Below are 24,082 nucleotides of genomic sequence, written 5' to 3' on the forward strand. Positions count from 1 at the left end.
ACATCATCTCACTCAGATAAATAAATGTATTTCAGATGTGCAGAATAAGTGAGTTCCAAAACCAAAAATCAGATTCTGGAAATCTCCTTCCATTTCCAGAGCTGCCTTCCAGATTTCACTCCTTTACCTTTCAGCTGCTTTTGTAATCACTTTTCATTGCTGTGTAAATGCTTAAGCTGAAGTTGCGAAGTGCATCACTGACGTAGGCTGCAAAGCACTTCTGATGAGCAGACTGCTCGGAAAAGGAAGCACTGTGATCATCAAGTCAAGCAGGTGCAACCCAACTGAGCTCACTAAAGGAGTCTATTAATGACAAACTGATGGGATAAGCAGCAGTCACTCGATTTAGCTGCACTGGTATTACAGGGTTAGCAGGGGTAAAACGCAGAAATATATATTTACAACTCTGAAATCTGTTCTTTCAAAATATCTCCTTCAGAAACAGCTCTGATGAGCAAACAGATTTCAGACTTCACGATCACACTGAATTAAAATTCACTGTCAACATGTAACAGGCTGTATTGCTATATCAGTTTTACATGCAGCTGAATAACTTTTAACTTACACTTTAATACTGCTTACTTATGAGTGGCATATAAGTCATTAAAACATGCTTTACAGATTAAGGAATTGAACACTAATTGTTAATAGCAATATTTTGCTAAATATTATTATAGGGAGGCAAAACGAACCCACTATTTACATGGCTTAGCAGAAAGAAATCCCAATTTATACATAAAATTGATCTCCTTTCTTTTCATTTCAATATTTGGATCATGTTAGACAGCAACAGATCTTCCTATTATCATGTTTCTCCCAAGAACAAGACCATATAACTACTAGCTACTGATCTGGCTGATAACCACGGTTCATAACACTGTCAAAAGCACACTTGCTCTTTGTAGTTTAGTAGTAGGCACAGCCTAACATTAATCTGGTACTTTTTTTGCCATGACAGTACTGTAAGAGACCAGGTAAAGGTAGAGGACAACCTCATCCTTCTCTAAAGCTTTGTCCTTTAGGAGCCCTTAGCTCCTTTAGGAGAATTAATTTTCATCTCTTTTATAGCTGGAACAGCCCAAGAAGTCCAAAAGTTCCTGGGGAATAACACAGGTCAACCCAAGCTTTTCCTGGTTTAACAGTCCAGAAGCAGCATGCAAATCAAGACTGAAGAAGAAATACCCAAGGAGTTAGTGTAAGGTAAAGCATGGCACAAAATAACAAAAGACTACGAAAGTAGTCCTTTTCTTTTTCAGGACTACAGCAGATGAGTATGTCTACAGCAGCTCTATTTGCTACGGTCTTTAGCTTCTCCTGCATTACCAAGCCTAGATGCAATACACCATGACTGGTTCTATGTGATCCCATACAAGAAAAAAAAAAAAAAAAAAAAGAATCCATCTTTTTCAGGATCGGCAGCTTTGACAACTTACTGCTTTGGTGCACAGGAACTGTGATCAATCTAGGAAATCCAGCTCCCTAGTGGATGCTTACTAAGTATCATCTTGCCTTTTCCTCCCTCAAGCTGCTTTTTGTCTGGATACCACTATAATATTACCCGCAAGGAAAAATAACTGGAACACATGCTTCTTTTCAGAGATATTAAACTCACAAGACTTGATGATTAAAAAAGCCACTCAGTCCAGCTCCATGAGACCGTGTACCACTGTGGCACTCTGGATGGCCATATGCAGTGGTCTCATCCCAACAACCACTCCTAACATTAGTACTACTATCAAGCTCCGTGAAGAAATCTTCAGAAGCAGCGCATATAGTTTTTCTCCAGTTCTTATGCCACTGGAACCTAAACATGGAGCTTTTAAATGTTTTGTCTTTTATGTGTAGGTCTTTGGTAAGGAGCAATGATCTTATCCTGAATAAAGTAAGTGAGAACAGAAACAGGCAAGTTATTGTCAAGGTTGTAATAATCTTGAAATATTTTTATTCCGCTGTAGCTAAACAAATCATGCCAGACAGACACAGTTGGGTTCCATAAACTTACAAGTTTTAAGAGAGGATGAGACAACCATAAACTAAGGATGACACTACATCTTCTTAAAAATCACATACAAAACATTAATAGTTTAATTACAAAAAAACACATCAAAATTTCAGATCATATATACAATAAGTCTTTTAAGAATGGATCACTGATATTTACAGATTAAGATATTTGACATCTAGAAATTGGTCTTTGCGCTTATTTAAAGCAGCCTTTTTATACTGTACTGAGATGGTTTTAAGATAAAATAAAATAATCTTATCCATTTTCATTGAGGTATATGTAAATGCTGCTCTTTTTCATTTTGCAAACTAAAAAGGACATTTAAATAAAGCAATTAAGTCCTAGAAACTTCAATTTAAATAAAACACCTCTACAGTGCAAATCCACCATAAAAGCAAGGTATTAAAAATATATCAGAACTGTTCAGCAGAATGTCTGCACAGATATTTTGGTAAGCTATGATTTTTGTTCAGCTGCCATCAGCTTTCTCTTGAAAGATGGAAGTATTTTCTGTCATCAGTCTGTACTCATCAGATTCAAGTTCTAAATTATCCAAGTAGAACAGAGATCAATTTTGCCACTACATGTACGTTGAGGCTGTTTCCCAGAAGACGGTAGCATTGCTTTATTGTTACTTTGTCAGGAAAGCCTGAAACAAAAACATATAGTGCAACATCATTAGTCTGGGTCTGTTCCTAGCTTTTGGTCTGCTCCTTTTTTCAGCAAACAGTTCTTCATGCATTTATCACAGATTGCAGTAGGGTTCACCCCCTCCCCCCCCAAAATTCACAAAGTTGCAAAAATAATTCTCAACCAGTTCATTGGATTTGACATCAGTTCTTCCATTAGCAGTACTGCCATCTCTAAAGTTTAAAAAGAAGCCTCAAAACATTGCTCTGTTGTGTGACTAATGCCAAGCTACCTTCTCTTCATATGGCTCAAAACACCCAGCATTCTCAAGGAGGGGCAGCAGCACCTAAAACATTGCACAACCGCTACTCTAGAGAACATCTACAGAGGAACATGGCCACGGCAGAAAGAAAAAGTGATGATTCTGCAGATGGACTAAACCGCATTTCTCAATAAGCTTTATATTGTACTTCATATCTGAGCCCCTCTGAGCAGTTGAGGCAAATCACACAAGTCTCGCAGTGCAATACACCACCATTACAAATTAAGCTATGAGCAAGGCTTATTCAGCGAGTGATCAGGCAGCTGAACAATTTTCCATGTAATTCAATGCTGACCCTGTCAAATGCACTCAGAGATCCAGACAGCATCTGAAATGTCCTTCACATGGGAAGTGCAGGGACTGGCAGAAAGAAGGGAGGCTCAGAAAAAATTAATCTAGTCCAGGTATTGTGAAAGGGCTGTGTTGTGTCTTGAGCGCACAAAGGTGACCAAGCTTCTGAGAATGAAGAAATTGCCAACAGCCAGCTGGTCTGCTGTAACTGTCCCTGCTTGCACCCTGAGCTTACTCTGGCTGTGAGCTAATGCGCATTTGCTTCAACGTGAGTCAAAGACGTGATTAAACCATTAGGGTCGTTTGCTAACATGCTAAAACTTGATCACTTTCCATTATTTGATCATTCCCTAAGAAGAAAACCTAACTTCAAGCCCGAGGTCATCATCAGACAGATTAGCTCTGATGCATTAAACACGTTGTGTGTGCAAGTAGTGATATACATGTTCTAAAGTCTTCAGAAAAATTCTCTTCCAGGGATCGCTCAGGAGAGAACATGGTTGGACAGTTGCTGAGCCAAGGGTGGAAAGCTGAGGAGGAGGTGCCTGGGAGGAGTTGTTCCATCCTTCTCTGCCAGTTATTAATGCCTCAAATGTGGACTGCTTTGGTAAACACATCTTCTGCCAGCTCCATCCACTCTGCCCAGCTTCCTGGCATGCACATTTGGGCAACCGTTCTTCTCTCTTTGGAACAATCACTTGCACTCCCCCACACACTTCCTTAGATGGAGTTTTCACATTAAATGACTGAATAAGGTACAGAAACTATGTATTTTAAAAGAGTATATAAAAATAAATGTGTTTTTGTACACATGCACATCCACGTGCACTTACCACCCAAGGAGCTTATCTGAACCCTGAAAATGTCAAAGTTTCTCCTTCTGCTTCTTGGCAGCTGAAAGCCTGAATTAATTTTCAGAGCTCATTGTTTCCTTTATCCCGAGCCTCCTCCATCTGCCTGTTCACATTATCTTGCACCTTCTGCCTTCTTCACTCAAGAGTAGCCTACATCAGAAGGACTGATTTAACAACTCATAGTACACTGGCACTTGCTACACAGCTCTTAGAGTATCGTTTAGGTCACGCATGTTACTTGATGTTGCAGTCTTGGCAATTTGGCACTACCGCATTGTGCTGGCTTTCCACTAGGCTGTCTCATTTGTGTCCTAATAGCTTACATACATCACTAACAGGAAAAAATGGAAAAGGCATCCTGACATCACCCTCATGAAAGCAGGTCGCAGGTGCAAGAATACTCCGATCACTTTCAATGATATTGCTGTGGGACCCACAGTAGCAGTTAAGACAAATGACTGGAGAATTTCATTGACCTATAGTGCAATTACTAGTTATACATTTAGATGTTAAAAGCACAAATAAATCTGTTAACATTAAGAATGAACAATGATTTTAACTCTGGGTCTCAGGTATTGGAAAAGGCCATCAATTTGTTAAAATATAGAACCATTTTTCTTCTGATAATACTGTAGCTGCAGCTAGTAACAGCATCTGTTACAAAGCTTCCTGACATTCTCTTCACTTCAGCTTATAGCTGTATCATTTTTTAGCTTCTTGGAACAACAACGTATTTGCAGTAGGTACATCTCCAAGCTTTCTGTTGTTGAAAATTTTAGCCCAAATGTTGCTGTCACTACAGAACACAGGAGCAGAGAAATGATAACACATTTCCCTCTCAAAATACCATGCTTCACAATAATGACTTTAAATTTAATACGGGAGAAATGCTGTCAGGGAAACATCCTTTGCTGTAGCCATAGATATAGCAACTTTCAAAAAACCCCATAGCTCGCAAATCCTCAAAAGAAACTTATAGTACCTAAATTCAGAGATTTCAATCAGCCTAGAGCTGAGTAACACTTTTTTTAAAGCATAAAGTGGGAAATAGATTAAACAAAAAGGAAAGAAGTGTCAGACTTGTGACTCAGCACAGTGGGAAAAGCTTGTTCTGCCTATGAATCAGGAGTATATATGAGAGGAAGCTATTGGATGAGAGGGGCTTGTTTCATGTGTTGTGGAAGCTGAAATAGTAGTACAGCGAGGCAGAGAACTGCAAGAACCATAAAGAAGGTTCATGATTAAGGCAGAAGGCCCTCTGAGAGGTGGAATCTGTCCCTGTCCCTGCTTCTGCAGTTCCCAGGTGACAAAAGACAAGTTTGCTAAACGAGCGTTTCATAGATGCTGACGACCTGGGTGCCACTCCAATTCAGAAGCCTGACTTGTCTTGAGTGTTCAGTTCTGGTTTGTGAAAATACTGAGCATAGTACCATTCAAAGCACTCTGAAATAGGAAAGGTCAAGTTTTGCAAACTGATCATCCTAAATTAATAGTCTTCCAAACATAAATTTCTCCACTGTCTCAGTTCTCCATCTGTAAAATACAAGCAATATTAACCCTACTACACCTCCCAGTGATGTTGCAAAGACTGATTTAGCATTTGGAAAACACAAGCAGTATTTAAAAGAAAAAAGAGAAAACAGGCAACTCTGTGCACAAAAGGGAGCTTGAACAGCACGATAAACCTATACAAGCCCAATCCAGCTCTGTTAAGCTTAGATTTCTTTACATCAGCCTACCTTTCTGTGCCAAGAAAAAGGATTTCTGAAAAAAAAAGAAAAAAACACACCCCCAAATCTATTAAGGAAGAGAGGCTACAAAAAAATCCTGCACATTGGCATGTAACTTCACACAACACACTCCTGCAAATACTCAAACAAGCAAGCTTAGTGCTGACAACTCTAATGTTTGATTTTTCAACCTTGATAACGTTCTTTGAATGTAGTAATTTTGAATATAACTGTAAGTAATAAATGAGAAAACAACTAAAACTGCAAGAGAAAAATATATAAAAACTATTAGCACTCCTTGGAACTCTAAATCACTGGGGAAGTCAAAGAAAAGCAAATTGCTCAAGATCCGTGGTGTCTTATTATATGGATGCTTGTGTTGTTGAGAGACACCAAATAGATCCAACAGGACAGCAGCAGGCAAAGCTGCTTAAGCAGGTAGTAACAGCTATACTTTCTTGCCTGCCTTTCTTTACAAAGGGAACTCCGGTGAATTTATTTCAGGCTTAATTCTGGTTGACCTGTGTCCAATGTACTGGTATTGCTGAGTCTTGCTCCTTGACTCCCTCCTGTCCACAAAAACAGTTAGAAAATGAAGTAACTGACCAAGGGCTACAACTGCCTTTTCTAGAAAACAGAGATTACTTAAAAGATCATTAACTGAAGAGTTTGGTTAATCATAAACAAAGAAGTATCTGTATCTTCTGAAATTCCCTTTCTGTCAGCAGCTGCAAATGTGTGGAAGGAAGAAAGCAAGCAGCTCAAACATCAAGAACCACTAACAGACCTCCTAAACTGGCAGGATATGTTGACTTACCACAGTTGTGAGTAATTGTTGGCTGCTGAGTAAATAGTTTCAGCTTTTAACAAAGGTATTCCTTCTTTGCCATTCAGTAATAGAGCATTTCTCACGCCAAAACTTTTTTTCTTAGTTTATGAAGATAAACCTAACCACAGAAGCTGGCTCTTATAAAATATAAAAAAAATAGTGGAAATTCAGAGAAATTCAGAGTTAGCCAAATAACAAGAATCAATCATAAGAACTGAGCAGTTAAAAAAAGGCAAAATAAAAAACATGGATTAGTCCCCAGTAAAGACTACATTGGCATTTCTGAAGAATGATGTAGAAATGGGCACTTTGCAGCACATACCAAATTCCAGAGGAAATCCATGAAGATTTGCTATTTCTCTTGGGGTAAAGTACCTCAGTTTTAGTGTTGACAATTTCATAAGCTTCTCTTCTTCTGGTAACTCCTCAATGTGTTTAAACACTGATTCAAGCTATGAAGAATATCCAAAACAACAGATATTGCTGATGCAGGCAAAATATGTAAAATCTAACACTCGCATCTTAACAGAATATTTCTTTGATTATCACAGTGCCACACACAATAGTGTGTTTTGCTTGAAAGCATGATTGATGGTGTATTTTTGCAGCCTATATCTCAACACATAGACTTCCAAGAAAGAAATCAACATTGCCATGAGGGCATTCATCATTTCTTCCTCCAGTTACAAGCTATACCAATACTTAATGAGGCAATCAAAGGACTATAAGCATTTGTTAAAGACAGGATAGTGACTTAATATAACTCCATAGCAGGCCATCCACACAAATTAAGCTGTATGGATGCAGCTGTTTTAATACACTTGCTTTGAGATTATCCTGAATTCCAAAGTTGCATTCTTCTTATGCTTAGAAATGCCATATAATACTAGCGATCAGCACAGAAATGCAAGAGGAGGTGCTTGTGCACAAAACAGGCTTTGTGAAAAGCATCTTTGAATGATGATTCACCGATACATTTATTTTTACCTTCCCCAATGCCAAAATACCGCTTTGTGGTGAACTTAGTATTAACAGTAGAACTTTTCAAAATACTACGTCTTCCTGGATAAATAATACTTTTGAAATTCAAACATATTAGACATTTGACAATATTTACTGGATCATCTGTGTACAAAAAATGGCCCTAGATTCACAACACTTTACTGTAGTTTATCCATAGATTTAGTCATGTCTGATGTTTTCACATATCCCTGTGAAACCTCTGTATGACTCTACAGATAGTAAAATGATAGCAACTCATGTACTCCACAGGGAGAGGAACACATACAATTATGATTTAAACAAGCTGTTGTTTAGGAATACAAAGTAAATCAATTGGAAACTCGGTTGCCATAAAATGCAGTTTTAAAAGCTTTTTTGTTATAATATTCAGAATAACAAAGCAGAAGACAAAAAAGTTTTAAAACAAATCATTCTCATATGTTAGTCATATGTTACACATTCTTACCTGTACATCTACTGCTGTCTGCAGAACTGAGCCTGTCCCTTCTACATAGTGTCCATACCTGAACAACAACAATAACAATCCTAAATTAATATTTTCATCAGACCTCATAGTACTGACAACTGCAAAGATGCAGGGAGGTTACTTAAGTTCCTTTGCTTTGATTAACAAATAGCCTCCTGGACAGCAAAAGGCCCTGTTATTAACAATGCTAACCGTGGAGTACAGTAGCTTCTGAACATGCTTTCTAGGGATGAGTTTGCAATCAACACATGAGGGTTTATCCACACTAATGCCTTATACAAGTCAACTATACAAGACCAAGGAATTCAAGCAGAGCACCATCAGAAAGGGCCATCTACATTGCTTAAACCAATTTTACATTAAGGCAAAATGTGTTAAAGGCCAAATGGTCCTAGGGGTTCAAATCAGCTCTCCGTATTCAAAGGAGGACCATTAGTGTGAGCCTCCAGCAACCCATTAGGAAAAAAGTGGTTCAGTCATGTTTAACTTTTGGTTGCTTGTGGATTTTCCACAGAGGGAAGTGACAGGGGATGGCCAGGCATCTACGCAGAGCAGTAGAAGAAAAAAATTAAGTTAAATCCAACAGTAAGCAAACTTACATTCTAAAACCATATGATAACTTTTTTGGATGCTTTGTGGTTGATCGCATAACAACATGTTTACTCTGTAGTCTCTTCCAGGCTATCATTTAAATATAATTATGGGCTTTCAGAAACATGCTCTGCTGATCCAGCTATGGCAGTGTTTGAATGCCCTGAACAGAGAGAGACTGAGTCAAGTCAACAGATGGCTTTTGCACAGTCTAAGAGCTTTGGAAGATCCCCCACATTAAAGGGATGTGGTCTGCATCAACCATTAACAGACACTATTCCCTAGTTTTATCTATGCATCTGTAAAGACAGTTATAAAGGTCTTTTGCTCCACTTGGGGCCCATTTCAAAGCAAGGCACTGGAACAATTTTTGTTTCAAGCCTTTCTAATTCCACAATGAATAAAGGAATGGTGTCCCTTCAGCACAGCCACAATGACCTAGCATGGCTCAATCTTGAGTTTCTTCTTCAGTTGGAAAAACTTATGAGTAGTTTTGCCAACATCAGTGAGGGCACAACTCACTTTAAAATAAAGTGCTTGCAAATCATCCTTAGGATCAGAACAAAAGGCCCCTAATGCTGTTGCAGATTAAAAACATATGGAATTGAACTGTATTGTAAATACATCACCTTTAATTGGTTAGTTGCATTCTGAAAATGCAACAAGTTTAACAGTGTAATAAACATAGCACTGAGGAATCCTGATGATCTTCCACAGCATCTGATCATATGCCAGATGAATATATCCGAGCCAGAAAAAATAGACCAAGTTAAATTTCAAAATGGTATTTAGACGTTTATTGGGAGAAAAGAATCTTATACTAGGATCCATGTTATATAAAATAATCCAGTCTAAATAACTGGCACTAGAGTAAAGAACTCGTCACAAAAAAAAATATCTAGTTGGTATAAAACTGGTTTGGGGGCCAGAGGGTGTGTGTTCGTTTAACACAAATGTGGGCAGATGGCCAATGTTAGGTGCATTATTATTATTATTGCAGCTGCTGACTACAGAAAAATTAACATCTCTACCTTAGACTCAGAACATAATTAGAGATGGGAATTTTTGCCACAGTAAAAAATTATGCATTGATTTTCTGACATTTCATTACCAGTTATAATGAAATAAATTGGCTTAAGAAACTACAGTCTTCAATTTTCATCTGACAAGATTTTTCCTTCTCTCTATTTCTGTAAGCTTTCAAAAAACCTTTTAATTACATACACATAATGTATTATTTCTGGATATATTGTGTCCTATATTATGACTAACAAAAAGGTAATTTCCACAATGCTAGAGAGAGTTTCTGTAACTAATATTACACTATTTTAGAAGGCATTGCTTCTCTTGCCAATAGCATATCAAGAATTTACAAGTGAGTCCAGAATAATTATATCTAAAGAGGTAGTTTTCATCTGCGCTGTCCTTTAAAATGGACAATTTCCTCTCACAACTTCAGTCATCACAAACATACACCTAAGAGAAACCATGGCATTTGCAGTCTCAAGGAACTCTGCAATCATTTTCCAATTGCTTAGGAGTCCAAAGTTGGACGGGAACACAGAATCATCTGCTCACTCTCTTACACATCACAGGCTGTTACATTTTACCCTATACACCACCAAAGCCTTTCAGAAGACACACTGGTATGACAACGGCAGAAAGGCAAAAAGCACTGATGAAATATCAGTGTTTGTGGTCCCTGAATTAGCAAGGACTGCAGAAGGCATACCTGGGTTATCCTCATCACACAAACTTTGGTGGAAGTTTTGAAGACCAATCAGAACAGAGGGAAAGTTTTCTCCCAGTCTCAAACCTGATGACCAGTATGACTTGTAAGAAAGACACCAAATAGGCATCTCAGCAGAGGGATTCTCTGTACTACCTGGAATGCTGTTTCGCTCCATTCAGAGTCCCCTTTCCTAAATCTCATGCTTTGGAGAAACATAAATAGAACTCCTAGAACACACACAGCAACTTATTCTTGGCTTCAGAAAGTGACCTGGATGAAGCCTGAGATGTAATTATAATCTCCCTCTCAATGCAGAGCTGTAAGTGATATGACCACACGGAGAACCATGTTGGAAACCATCCTTCCCAAAGGCTCTTAAAAACGGGAACAAAGACAGTAAACTAGATTCCTGTGTTTTGAGCCAAGAAGAACTACCACAGCTATCCGGCCTGGCTCCTTCCACATCAGCAGAAGGGCAGTCACGATCCGTATTAGACTTCCCACCACTATATATAAAGACTTTATATTAACTACTTGGGAGACTCCTCCAGTGTGATTTTGATAAACATGACCACAAACTACCATGATGTATTCTAGTGAAACCACAAGTGGCAAATTTATTTTTGATGACACCTAAGGCTTATGTGAGATACGTTAAGTGATCATTCTGGCCTAAGATTTTTATTTTATTGTTCTAGGTAAGAAACAGATCCTACAAGATGCTGGCTCACCCTTAACTCAAAAGGGTGAGGACACAAAAGGCACCTGTCAATGACAGCTGGGAGAAGGGCTTTCCTGTTGCACAAATTATGAACTTCAGAAATTCTCTCTCTTCTCAGCTTTTAATTGTCAAAAAGTTGAAATTACAAAATCTGCAGGAACTCTGTCAATCTGGCAGTCTAATTTCTACCAATTGAAAAGAGAAACTATAATTAGCTTTAACTCATCAACTAAGCCATTTTGTTGAGGCATTCTGAGAATTCAAAAAAACAATCTAATTTGAAAAATTCACCGATATTAACATTTCTCACAAACTTCCAGGCTCCAAGTGGCATTTTCCAGCACAAACACATTCAGTGGAAAAGCTCTTGATCAGTTGTCTGTGGGGTCTCAGAACACTCAACCACCTCCATCAGTCAAACTTGAAATTGCAAAGTACAAATCAGAAAACTACTAGACAGAAAAGCACTGATGTTCTGCTCCATCAAATATGATTTGAAATGCAGCAACCTAACTGGTTTTATGACATATGGCCAATCCACAGCTATTCTGACCTACACAGCTGAAAAATCCAAGAAATCAATAAAATGTACAGCGGAGATAGTTTTAATGAGGAATGGATCTGTCATGCATGACACTTCGTAACTTCATTGAGCAACATAAAATTCATTAATGAATCAGTACTCTACCAGTCTACTGGAACCATATTTCCTCAGGGGTAATTAAGCTTCTGTGAAGGTCAACAGCAAATGGCACTGTCTTTTGTGAATGCCTTTTTAGAGTGGGCACATGATGTTCTGCCAGACAGATTCTCATGCTGGCATTCCACTGGACCAGGAAGCACACTATATAAGGAGCATTTTTTTCAGATGCCTGGGGTTTTTTTGATGAAATGGCTCTCCTTGTTTTTACAGTACACAAGCAAAAAGACACTTAAAATTTCAGGACATGATTCAGCAAGACATTTTCTTTGCAGCTTACCCTTTTGTAAAGCATGTGGATCTGCGGCAGGTGGGTTTAACAATGTCTAACAAGAAAGCATAGCGTAATAAAGACTTTGGTGGTAAGAAATACTGACTCATTTCTTCATTTTCCTCTTCCAAGAAATCTTTTAGCATTTGAATAGAGGAATCATTGTTCTGACCATGTTTCCTCTCCATTTCTTCTACTGTTTCAAGCTTAAAAAGAAAAGCCCCTTTTGGGAAACTCTTCTTGCTGCTGCAATCAGGACCAATGTTTGGATCCAGAGTCTTCTCTTCAGCAGACAAGGAAGAAATAGCTTCACCCACTTGGTCAGCAACTTTGTGCTTGAATAAGCCTTCTAGATCCTGATCTGGGAATCTTGTCAAAATCTAAGAACAAGTTGTGAGAAAAATATTAGAGAACTGCATTTGGTAAACAACTTGAGAGCAGACTCTGAAGTAAGAATCCCTTCAGAGACGTTCAACATAAAGCAAATAACCATTCAATGTTATTTTCACTAGGATTCCAAAAACTGTTAGCATCAAGATTTGCTGACCTACAAGCAATGATGTCAGGAACACGGCAAATAATTGCCTTCGCAAAAAGACCTTTCCAAAGGTGTGAAAAAGGTAGCAGAATGCATTGTTTTCTAGCCCACTATCAGCCACTGACCCCCAACTGTTTAAAGCCATCTAAGCCACTGGCATGCATTTCAGACCTTAGAAGACTCAGTATCCAGGCTGAAAAAGAGAGACAGAATTTAACTTTTCTGTTGATATCACCTATCCCTCTCTCCATTCATCAACACACACCACTAACCTGAAAACTTAATACTCAATCTTCATGGAAAAAAAGCAAATTCAAGTAACACTAATAGACTCACCTGACCAGGAGCTTGAAAGGAAAATGGTTCTTGGTGAAGCTTTGCAATTAGAAAGTATCGCAGTCTAGAATTGGGAATACCAAGCTGTAAGCAAAATCCACAAGCCTTTAGTCCATGTGATAAAGAGAGAAAAAGTGGTCTATAGCGTCACACAAGTTATCTACCATTATAAACAGTAACAGAACTATGCTACACTAATATATATCCTAAAGACTTATAACTTCCATGCCTAGGTATTTTCAAGGAAACAAGTTGGCAATTATTTTTTGTACCTCATTGTTTTTACTACTTCTGTAAACGAACAGGAATGTAAACAAACTTCTATGTGAGGTAAGAAGAAACATGGCATGCATCATGATTTCCTGGGACAGGTACTACCTGTTTTCTTTAAAAAAACCAAAAAGGCATCTCCTCGCCTTTTTGAACAAGGAATTATAAGACATCTAACAATGAAACAAATGCACCACAACTGGTTTTCAAGCTACCCTCTATCAGCTTGTCTCAGATATATACGGTACTTCATGGATTCCATTTGGTTTTGTACCATCTGAAATCTCTCAGTCCTGTTTTCAGTTGCCAGGGAAACATGCAAACAAAGCCCCTCCTCCCACAAATGACACAGTCACATTATCTGTGCTGGGAAATTCACAGACATCAGCACTTCTGAAGCAATGAGGCTCCTGCAGGGAAAATCACCTTCCTAGTCATGGTGTAAATTTCATTCTTGAAAAATATCAAAGCAATAAGGGACTAGGATCTGAACAATAACAGCAGTATGATTACAGCAGTATACTGATGAGAAATCATAAGTCATGCCAGATGGCTTTCTCATTCAGAAGAGTATCTTCAGCTCTGGGCATGATTCTCTTTTCTGATACAATAGATCATATTCAAATATTCTTGGGCTCAATGCAGTCCGAACAGTTAAATATTAGAGCAATTTTAGTACTCACACAGGTTGGAGACAAGAGAAATTCTTGATATTTAAATCCACATGTTTCTAGTGTTCGCAAAAGTTCACTTCTGTCAGTGAAAAGAATCAAAAAGCAATTACTCCCTTCAAACAACCTTTAGGACCTTTTCATCCTAAATAAAAATACATTAAAATGCACCACCTTCGGTACCAAGACATTCAGCACATTCAGTAAAAGAACTGGACAGAGAATTACATATATGAAGTCATCCATTTCTGAACTTGAGGAGATAACATACGAAGTTCAGTGTAACTGTAACCAAAAATGACTATTACACATTCACAGGTATCTCACACCTACTTCAGTGCAAACACCTCTTCAAAAAATATCCCATCTCTAGGAAAGTACTTATACTGTATCAACAAGGAAAATAATCAGAGGGCAAGACATTCTCTTTATTGTGAATTATAAAACACGAGATTAAAATCACTACAAATAGCTCACTACTTCCCTCTGTTCACACAGATGGCATCAGCTAAGCCTAATGAAAGGGCTAACTCAAGGGATGACACAAATTGGTGTCTTTGATAATAACAGTGAGGTAGGACTGTACTTTATAAACAATGGAAAATCACCAAAATGGAAATCGTATTAAAAAAACTTGTCTTTTCTATTCCATGCAGATTGTGCTAGACTGGAACTATACAAGAAGCATGATCTGTGACCTGTACCTGTGACACTGCATCCCAAGTGTCCTAGAAGAAAGTGAGCGTTCCAACTGGGCTGTTTCCAGAACTACAACTTGTTCCAAACACTGGCCAGCAAGTTATAGCCTAGGGAATTGCAGGGTCTACAGCAGCAGCCTGCACTTCCAACAAAGTGCAGAAGTGCTCAGAGAGGACTGCTGTACGTTTAACCAGTGAGAGCACTAAACGCGTCTCCCAGCTGCCTGCCATATTCATTAAGGAGTATGATATGCAGGGTCACTGCTCTCTTGGTGCGCTTCAAGGAATGCTATGGAAAGATCCTACTCTATTCCAGCAAGAAATGAGAAGGAAGACCATAACTTCCTGCCTCCTGCTTCGCACACACGAGAGGGAAAAAGCTCCTGCTGTCATTATGTAACCTCACTGACAACTTTCCTCTTCTACATTTCAAAGATTGTATACAGTCTTCATACTGTATCTCCGGACCATTTGATGGCAATCCTGAACCAGTGATAACCTACTATCAACAAAAGTACTCAAGGAAACCTTTATACTGTACTGTGATCTTAGCACAAGATACCATGAGCTCCTGTCATGGACAAAACCCCAAAACCTCTGCATACTATACCTATTGTTATTTTTCTTTGAAAATTAATACTGACCCTTTCTAAAGGACATATGATCATCAAATAAAATCAATGGAGTCAACTTGTTATAACATGTTTTATCCGATTAGAGATATAAATATTTATTTAGCAAGTTGCTATCACAACCTAAGATTTTCATTCCTAAATCTAAACAGTATTTTGTTAACCTAAATTCTAGGAAATAAAATGTCTGCCTTCCCCTTCTAAAGAAAACATCCTTTATTAAAAACTAAAACCTGTAAAAATCAGACTTTACCTCGCAGAAGAGGATTCAAATCCTTTAACATTTTCTAATAGTAGGTACTTTGGAAGCTTCTGGAGCCTACAAAAAAAAAAAAACAAATCAGAGTAACAAGCTGTAAACTACATTATATTCATCCACAGATTTGTTTAACAGCTAGCATGATGTGGAAATACTTTGATCTTTGCTGCAGCTAAAGTACCTCAACTTTCAACATTTTCTATATCAAATCATTCCCAACCGAATTAAAAATGTAGACTGCTGGTAATTATAAAAAAAAACAACCCCCACTTACGTTCAGACGGACTGCTACAATCTACTGTACTCTATGAATTTATTTCTGAAAAAGGTTACCACAGTTCATTTCCTAAAGTATATTATTATTATTCAACAGGTTCAGTTTGTAATAGGAAAGACAACTGTCGGGGGAAAAAAGATGACTAACTTTAGTGATAACACATCAGAACCAGTATTCATCTAATTGCTTGAAGAAATACAACACATATATATTCTCAATTTTCTATACTTAACTTCTTCATTTTGATGGGGGGGAGGGGAAGGAGGCGCCTGAGGTTTAGCAAGATCAGTGCAGAGGTCTGGAAATAGGCTCATTCCAAAACCAGCATATTAAGTCTCTGGAGAAGGGAACATGCCTCAACTGTGCCAGGGACCATTCTAACAATTTAGAAGCATAGACAATTCAGATTCAAGTCTCTGGGAACATTCCCTGGCACTAATTAATTCTCTAGTAAGGCTAACATAGCCGTAGTATGTCTGTCACACATTGGGATCTCAGAACAGGATATAGAAACAGGATACTGACAGCTCCATGCTTATTTATGTCTGTAAGTGACTTTGGACTTCCACAGATACAAATCACAGCAGAATTTGTTTTAGCATGTTCTAAACTACCATCAATTAAAGACATACACATGACGAATTAAAGACCTAAAGTGTTTCACAAAAAATTGGAAAATGTACAAGATAATACATCAAATTTAACAATACTAAAAATAACACTGAAAAAAAATATAATTCTAAACAGAAAAAAGCAGCAGCAGCCAAATTTCCTGCAGAGGAACGGAGAATTTATCTGTTGGTATGTTTACCCACACTCAACATCATCATCACCTACTACGAAACTTATTTTTAAAGTAATGAATCCAGAGCATAGCCTGAAATGCAAGAGCTCATACTGGATCAACAGATCACAAGATAAGTAATCACTATACAAAGAGTATGTGTTAAGTACTTGGCAGGTATTAACATTACAAATGCGTCTGTAAAAGTAGCATGTTGACGTCTTAGCATTGGATTTCCCCGGGTTATGGCTTGGACACAATAAACAGACAGTATCCGGACCACTTGGGTCAGATTTTCGGTGTTGGCTGGGTGCTCCAAGGATTTCCCAGGTCTTTCCATGTCTTGAAATTGTCCTAATATTAATATTAATTTGTCTTCCCAGGCTATCTTTGAGCTTCACTTCAGTGACATTTCATTATAAAAGCCTGAACATAAGGTAGGAACAGCCAAGGGATGAGAAATTATTTTATAGTTTCCATAAACTGAACGCATGCTATACCGATTTAGAATGCAAAGTGATAATTCCTATATTAAGAATTTCCCTTTTTTGGGCTGAAATACTCCATACTCCATGTCTGGCAAACATGTCATATCCAAAAAATATACATACACTATCTCAGTAAAACATAAATCTATTTGAACTGAGAAACTCCGCAGAAGCCACCATCTTGAACGTATTACAGACTGCTTACAGTAAGTACTGCCTCAAGAAACAACCTGCCCAACGGAGATAAGGGACATCAGCAGGGTTTCATGGGGTGTTGAGATAAGTGCCACAGCCAAGCCCAGCTCCTTTGCATCGTCATGACGAAAAACATATGTCCTACAGTGCCTAAAGCTTTGGTTTTGAGAAAGAAAAGCTTCTGCTCTTTATCCAGCTAAGCCCACAGCAACCAGGAAGAGACATTTCCGTATTAATGCCCAACAGTGTCCCAAAAGCAGCCAGCCTCTTAACTGTCATCTCGGTTTAACAGAAAGGAATACTGAGCTCAGGATTCCCTTAAGGATAAGGAAGGTACCATTATTCTGATAAATTATTAATTTACACCCTATCTGCTGTTTTTAATTTATCATTTTGAAAGGTCAGTCTGGAGGACTGAGGATTCACAGTTCCAGAAAAGACATCCTGTGCAACTTTTTTGTGTCTCTCCTAGAAGCAGAGGAGTAATAATAATCTTTCTTTTTACCTATTAATTATGTAATTTACTAGGCTACAGAATTTGTATTGTATTCTGGTTTGTGTTCTCTGCCGCAGGTAATCCCAGCCAAGCCGCTGAGCCCTTCTCTGTGTTCTCTATCTGCTGATGACAAGGGCAAAAAGGTAGTCCCATTTAATGTTGCTGGCTGCAAAAACATTGTTTCTGGAGGAAGGATGAGGACCCTTTTCTCCCAGTGTTAACAGCAGTTTGAAAGAAAGGTTGTTGTTGGTACCAGTTTCCTCCTGTGCAGAAAGCATTCATTAAAAAAACAAAGCCAAACAAAAAAAAAAAGACAGCCAAACCTCCCTTCATCCTCCTCCAATTCTGAGAGCAAGATTAACCAATGAAGGAATATATAACTGTCCTAGTCTCCAGCAGAAGCAGGACTGCCAGGAATGGTAAGTGTCTGGTGGGCTGTAATTGATCCAAATTCTCAGGCTCATGCCAATTGGTGCCCAATGGACATCTCAATCCAGAAGCAGAGATTTTGGCTGGATAATCTCCCTGAGCAACTGCTTGCTTCAGTTCCCCAGGAAGAGTTCTTACAGTGCTACCTATCTCTTCCCCAAAAAAGACTACAAGCTGATTTTTAACACGATCAGTAGAAACAATTTAGGTCAGCAAAACCCACTGTGAATGGATTTACTATTTCAAAATTTAAGGCAGAAATAATACAAATAATTATGGCTATTTTATTAGGAATTGGGGTCTGACCAGGCAAAAATGACAGATCCATACAAATACTGTTCAGACAATGCAGTGCTATTTGAATTCTTTAGTATTACTACTCAAAACAAGAGATTGTACTACAAACCAAAAATACACAATCTGTCCCAAGATATCTTGAAGCAGCACCAAAAAGATGGAATAGACACTACGAAATAATGGAAGGGGACAGAAGATGTATCATAACAATAAGCCAATAACATATTTAAACAAATTTTCAAGTGTTACCTATTCAAAAGGTTGGTAAATGTTGAATCAAAGCTTCTTTTACCTGGTAATTCAAACAACTTCCATATTTCCACCATGCCCATTAGCAAACTATTATATTACTTACTCCTGCTTCTACGTAAAGTCAGTGCAAGTTTGATGTTGAACTGAAAATAACTCAATTTTTCTTATTTATGATATAGCCACAGTTTAAACAGACACACAATAAAAAGAAAACCAAACAAAGCATATACAGTAACATCAGTAAAATACAAGTATTTGTAAGTTACATATGATCATGTGAAAACAAACAAGTAATACAACACAATACTAACAGTATCCCTGTAAAACATTATAGATGATTTGTCTCACTGAAATATAAAAGACCTACTCAGTTACAATGAAGACTTAAGAACTGGGGTAGAAGTTCATCTATACCTTGGGAGAATATTCAGGATATAGAGAAAGCTCTTTGTCCGTGGATCGGATACATCACCTTGCAGGCCAATTCTAAGAAAGAATAAAGAAACACCTGTCTATTACTCAGAGCAGATTGACACTTGCCAAGTTTTCTAAAAAATGCTGATGCATTTCGCTTTGAGGTTCAAAAAGGGACTCTGCAAAAGCATTGTGTACAGACATGAGGACCTACTCACAGAGGCAGTGTCCTAAGAAATGCTCTAAGGAATGAAAGTCTGCCCCTGGAATCCATCAGCTCACAGCGAGGTTAAAATTGAAGCATTCAGTAATGAAATCCACTCTCCAGTCTGCAAAGCATTTAGCATTCTGGTCTTGTCCAGCAAACCCCTTGAACACACTTGGCTCCAAAAGAACAAAAAACCCCCACTGGGTTCCTGGGAATACCCCGCTATTTTACATTGAATATATTAAATTATTTCTATGAATTAAAGCCTCACTGCTCACCATTTTGCAGGATTGAGCCCCATGTGAATAACTTTGTAACCAATTTTGTAAAATTAAACTGGACAGCTCACGTAGGTTTTAAAAATAATAACATAATACCACAATTTGAGGCCGGCGTTCCCCTAACGTGTATTAGCTCTTAAAAAAGAATAAAGCTTTAGCATGTCTCTAAATTAGACATACACAAATTTTTCTTTTCACCCCATTATTACAAAAAATATTGAAGGAATGATTCCTATATACATCATAGGTTTGCACAAATACATTTTTATAGATTAACACCACTTTGGAGGTATTTCTTTTTAATCTTAGAACATTCAATGAGATATACTTTCTTACACAAGCAGTTTCATCACAACCAACAGACTTTTTCCATGAAGCTACTACTTTGCATGAGTACAGTTATTAGAATCTCACCTCCACTGGTCACTGCTGTCAAATGATATGATTTTGAAACTAATCTGACAAATAACATCTCAGGAAGTTAAGTTGTTAATCAGCAAGTTATTTCTCATCTCATCTAAAAAATTTCAAAGCCATTATCAACTTAGTCTTGGCTAAAATAGAAATATTCCTCAGAATAAACTATTTGTTTGCACATGCAATTTTCAAAGTACAAATAAAAACACATTACAGTCTTAGTCTCAGGCAAAAGTGAGAAATTCCAATCCTCTTCCTGGAGTTTCCCCAGGAAACGATTTGATTAATATCTTAAGGGAAAGGAAGCACTCCTTAACAGCAAAATCTTGGAATTTCACTGCTAGAGGAACAATGCAGTATGCAAAAATAAGTGCTGTAAGAAACTTACTTAATTTAAACTGAATCAAAATATATATATATTACACAAAATGCGATCAATAATTAAGATTCAAAATGCTGCATTTCTTCCACTACAGTAAACACCAGAGCTACAACATTTTTGCTTAGGAAGAGAAAGATACACGGATGAACCACACATAGTGTCACTCTTGACAACATTCCTCCTTTAACAGTACATACTCTAACAACTGCACTTTTCTTCAGTGTGCTATATATCTACCTTGTAAATGGCTGACAGGGAGGACTCATCAAAATCATATCAAAAGATAATCTGTCAAATTCTTTCAGTGTTATGCCCTGAATAAGGAAAAAAATAGAAGAACGATGAGTGTTGTAAACTGTATTGAACCTTTCAATCATGTTTCAGATGAAACTACCCCTCTCTTACTTCTGCTAGATGCTTCATCTAGCAAAAAACTACCTCATCTCAGATTTGACTTAATAATATCAATCTTTTCTACCTTAGCAAACCATACAATGAAAATATGCATTAATTGCTTTGAATATGAATCAAAAACACTAATGATGTTAGCATCTATACATAATCTTGAGGGTTTTATCTGCTCATTCTTTCAGAAGAGGTGTGTAGTGGTTCTTTCAGTAGATCACAAAGTGCTTAGTAGTTACTGCTCCTCATCCCTCCTCCAAATAAAGTATCTTTATACAGATATGAAGTCTTTGTACACCAAAACCAACATTAACATATTCAAAACAGGTGAAAAAAAATCTGCTGATCTGCTCAAAAGACAAAATATGTCAACAGAAAAGTAGCTCAAGTGTTAAGATGACAATTTTAACAGGTCCCAACCATGGGTTTTAACTCTTAGGAGCTCACTACCCGCTCATCCTATAAAGTTTACTTCATTCTAGTTTTTGCCAAGTAAAAATCACTCAGCAATACTATATGGCTGACAGCTCTACTCTGCAAAAATAATTTTGTTCAGAGAAGAAAAAATTAGGTCTGTGGCATGAATTAGTAACACAGGTAGAAGTTCCTCTAGACTACATTTTCACCAACACTAGAAGGACAACAAATTAAGGGGCCAAGCAGAGAGAAGGATGATGAACAAGTAACTATGACCTGGACAAAGAAATCACTGCCTTACTTATTTCAAGGGATATCTATATAGCAAATGTAACATACCTGCCCACAGAAACTACACAAAAGCTGCTATTTTTTTTTCCAATAAATTTAAAGAAGGTCTTCCTGACTAATCTGCTCTTATGTATTATAAGGAGACATAGGCAAGTCATCTTCTTTTCCCATATAAAACTGTAAACGATCATTTAGCCTGTTATTGGGTGCTGAATAAGCATTTAACCTTTAGCCACCTATTTAAGTCTTACTTAAGCTGGTGTCTTAAAACAAATCCAGTATCTTTTACTGTCATGTTGTAGAACTGTAAAAGATTAAGAAGTATACAGTAATTTATAACTAAATCCAGGCAAAATGGCATGCCTAGTTTGCCCCTCAATTATTAAACCAGAATCCAATTTTACCTAGTTCTTCTTCAAATAATGTGGAAAAGGGACAAAATTCCTAAAACATTTGATCTATTGAGCCCACAAAAAAATGCAAGACTATCCCATCCACTCTATTTTCTTGTGTTTTACTGAGCTCAACTGTAACTAAAAAACAAAGGCATGCCTCCAAGTAATTTAATTAAATTCTTTCAAAATATATGAAAATATTTATTTAATCTAAAACTATAATTTTTGTCATTCCTTTTTTGGTGGTAAGCATTCCTCTTGACATTCACATAACCTTTCTTGATGCATCAGTCAAGACTTTCAGGAAAAGACTGCTGTGTGACTATCCCTCAAACTTCAAAAAGCAACCATAGCACAAGTAATCAAAGTTATTGTAAAACAGCTATATTCATAATAACATAAATTAGATTTTTTTTCTCTTGTTACTAATAAGGATACTGAAGACAAATTACTTCCACAAATACCTGACTAAAGTGAAAAAGACATTCATTACTCACCTCAATTGTCTTTGCCCATAATGGGGTGCTGGGGAAGTTGTGCTTATAAACTTCATTGGCAAGAGTGTTCACATCAACAGCAGCAACAACTTCTGCAGATGTGCAGCTTTCTAAAATTAAAAAAAAATAATTTGAAAACTGTAGCTTCTCTTTACTACTCTTGGGAGAATGCAGTTGTTCAGTTGTGTTACAGCTATGCTCAAAAATAAAAGGGAAATTATACGATCAAGCTCTGCTGTGTTGCCTTTAAAACTTTATATGAAAAATACACTGTGTTTTTAATCACACGGCCAATACTTCCCTTCCTTAAATATCCAAAAATGGAAGCTCGCTGTGCACTTCTTAATTTGTAGATACAGTCACGCAAACTCTCACGCATCTCTACAACATTTCCACCTGCACTCAGCTGGTCTCTGTGGCCACCAAGTTCCTCAGCTCGAGAAACACAGCCTGAGTCTATGTGTTGAGCTGCCCTGCCACTGCCTGAACCTCTCCAGCCACTGACAACTTCCAGGAACTAAATGTGTCATTTTAGAAGTATATGACTTCTCATTATAAAAAAATTGCACCAAAAATACATTTGAGGTATATCTACTCTTGCAATAAAAGTTTAAGAAGTTACCTGAAAAACGTTTGTGCTTATATTCCAAGAAAACCTTGGGCCTTGAACCCAACGGCTGCCTCCTTTGAGTTTAATGTCCCCAAAATACCAAACGCTTTGAAGGACAGCATTTGGCAGCTCTTTTTCTCTTGATATCAAAGAAAGTATTTCTGGACACTTAGAAGTTTTATTAAAAAGAAGAGAGCATAGTGTAACAAATCTACTGACAGCTAAAATCCTGAAAGAAAAATACACTTAAGAGAATGTAAATAAGCAATGGTTAATAGAGTAACAGAATACTAGGTTCTATAGAAGCTAAAGACGTAAGAAGAACAGTGGTTAATCCACTGCTCATCATGTCAGACTATTTATTATTACTAACCACAATACCTTCACTGAGGCTTTTTATCTGGGCAGATAGGCTGTGGTCACTGTTATAGCCGCAGGCAGAAAACAGTGACCATATTTCCTGATATACAAGATCAGTTTCAACCATCAGGAAATCTACATTATGGTCACCATTACAAAGCTCCAGATGAATTCCAGGTGATATATGAAAAAAATTCATAAGCCAAAACAAACAAGGCAAATAGCCACATGCCTTTGAGTAGTCTCACAACATGTTCAAGTAACAAATTAACAAATGACCTAATGAGACATCTTATGAATTACTGCTAGTCAGCTCATTATTTACAGTTTGAGAGTATGTCCCCAGTGGATTTACTTTTCAGTGATGTGGTTATCACCCATCTACTATCTTTCAGGTTTTTATGGCTATCTTATTCAAAAGTAAGATGAAAGAGAAATCCAGGTATTGGAAAGACTGTAGCAGACATTTTAACAAAGATCAACCTGGTTGTCCTGGGTTTACTTGGTAGAATAGGAGTTTCACAAGAAGAACATTTACAAATTGCCACCCATGTCAACACACAAATCATTATTTGCAGTTACTGTCTTGACATTTTGACCACAAATTGTAACTGAAGT

At 37.5% G+C, this 24,082-nt stretch overlaps 1 protein-coding gene across 1 annotated transcript in view; it reads right to left on the reverse strand.

Annotated features, from left to right (window-relative positions):
• Positions 1-2,373: 2,373 nt before the first annotated feature.
• Positions 2,374-24,082, reverse strand: part of TRDMT1 (tRNA aspartic acid methyltransferase 1) — a 28,690-nt gene continuing 6,981 nt past the window's right edge. Inside the window, exons 2-11 of the mRNA XM_009887114.1 lie at positions 22,495-22,604; positions 20,727-20,803; positions 19,202-19,273; positions 15,564-15,629; positions 13,993-14,062; positions 13,040-13,123; positions 12,175-12,545; positions 8,130-8,187; positions 6,984-7,113; positions 2,374-2,654 (exon numbers count right to left, since the gene is read on the reverse strand). Of these exons, the coding sequence (XP_009885416.1) occupies positions 2,554-2,654; positions 6,984-7,113; positions 8,130-8,187; positions 12,175-12,545; positions 13,040-13,123; positions 13,993-14,062; positions 15,564-15,629; positions 19,202-19,273; positions 20,727-20,803; positions 22,495-22,604 (1,139 nt within the window). The 3' untranslated portion in view covers positions 2,374-2,553. The remainder of the gene's footprint in view (positions 2,655-6,983; positions 7,114-8,129; positions 8,188-12,174; positions 12,546-13,039; positions 13,124-13,992; positions 14,063-15,563; positions 15,630-19,201; positions 19,274-20,726; positions 20,804-22,494; positions 22,605-24,082) is intronic.

The sequence above is a fragment of the Charadrius vociferus genome, unplaced genomic scaffold (assembly GCF_000708025.1).
Source record: "Charadrius vociferus isolate BGI_N301 unplaced genomic scaffold, ASM70802v2 scaffold126, whole genome shotgun sequence".
Taxonomy (NCBI): Eukaryota; Metazoa; Chordata; class Aves; order Charadriiformes; family Charadriidae; genus Charadrius; species Charadrius vociferus.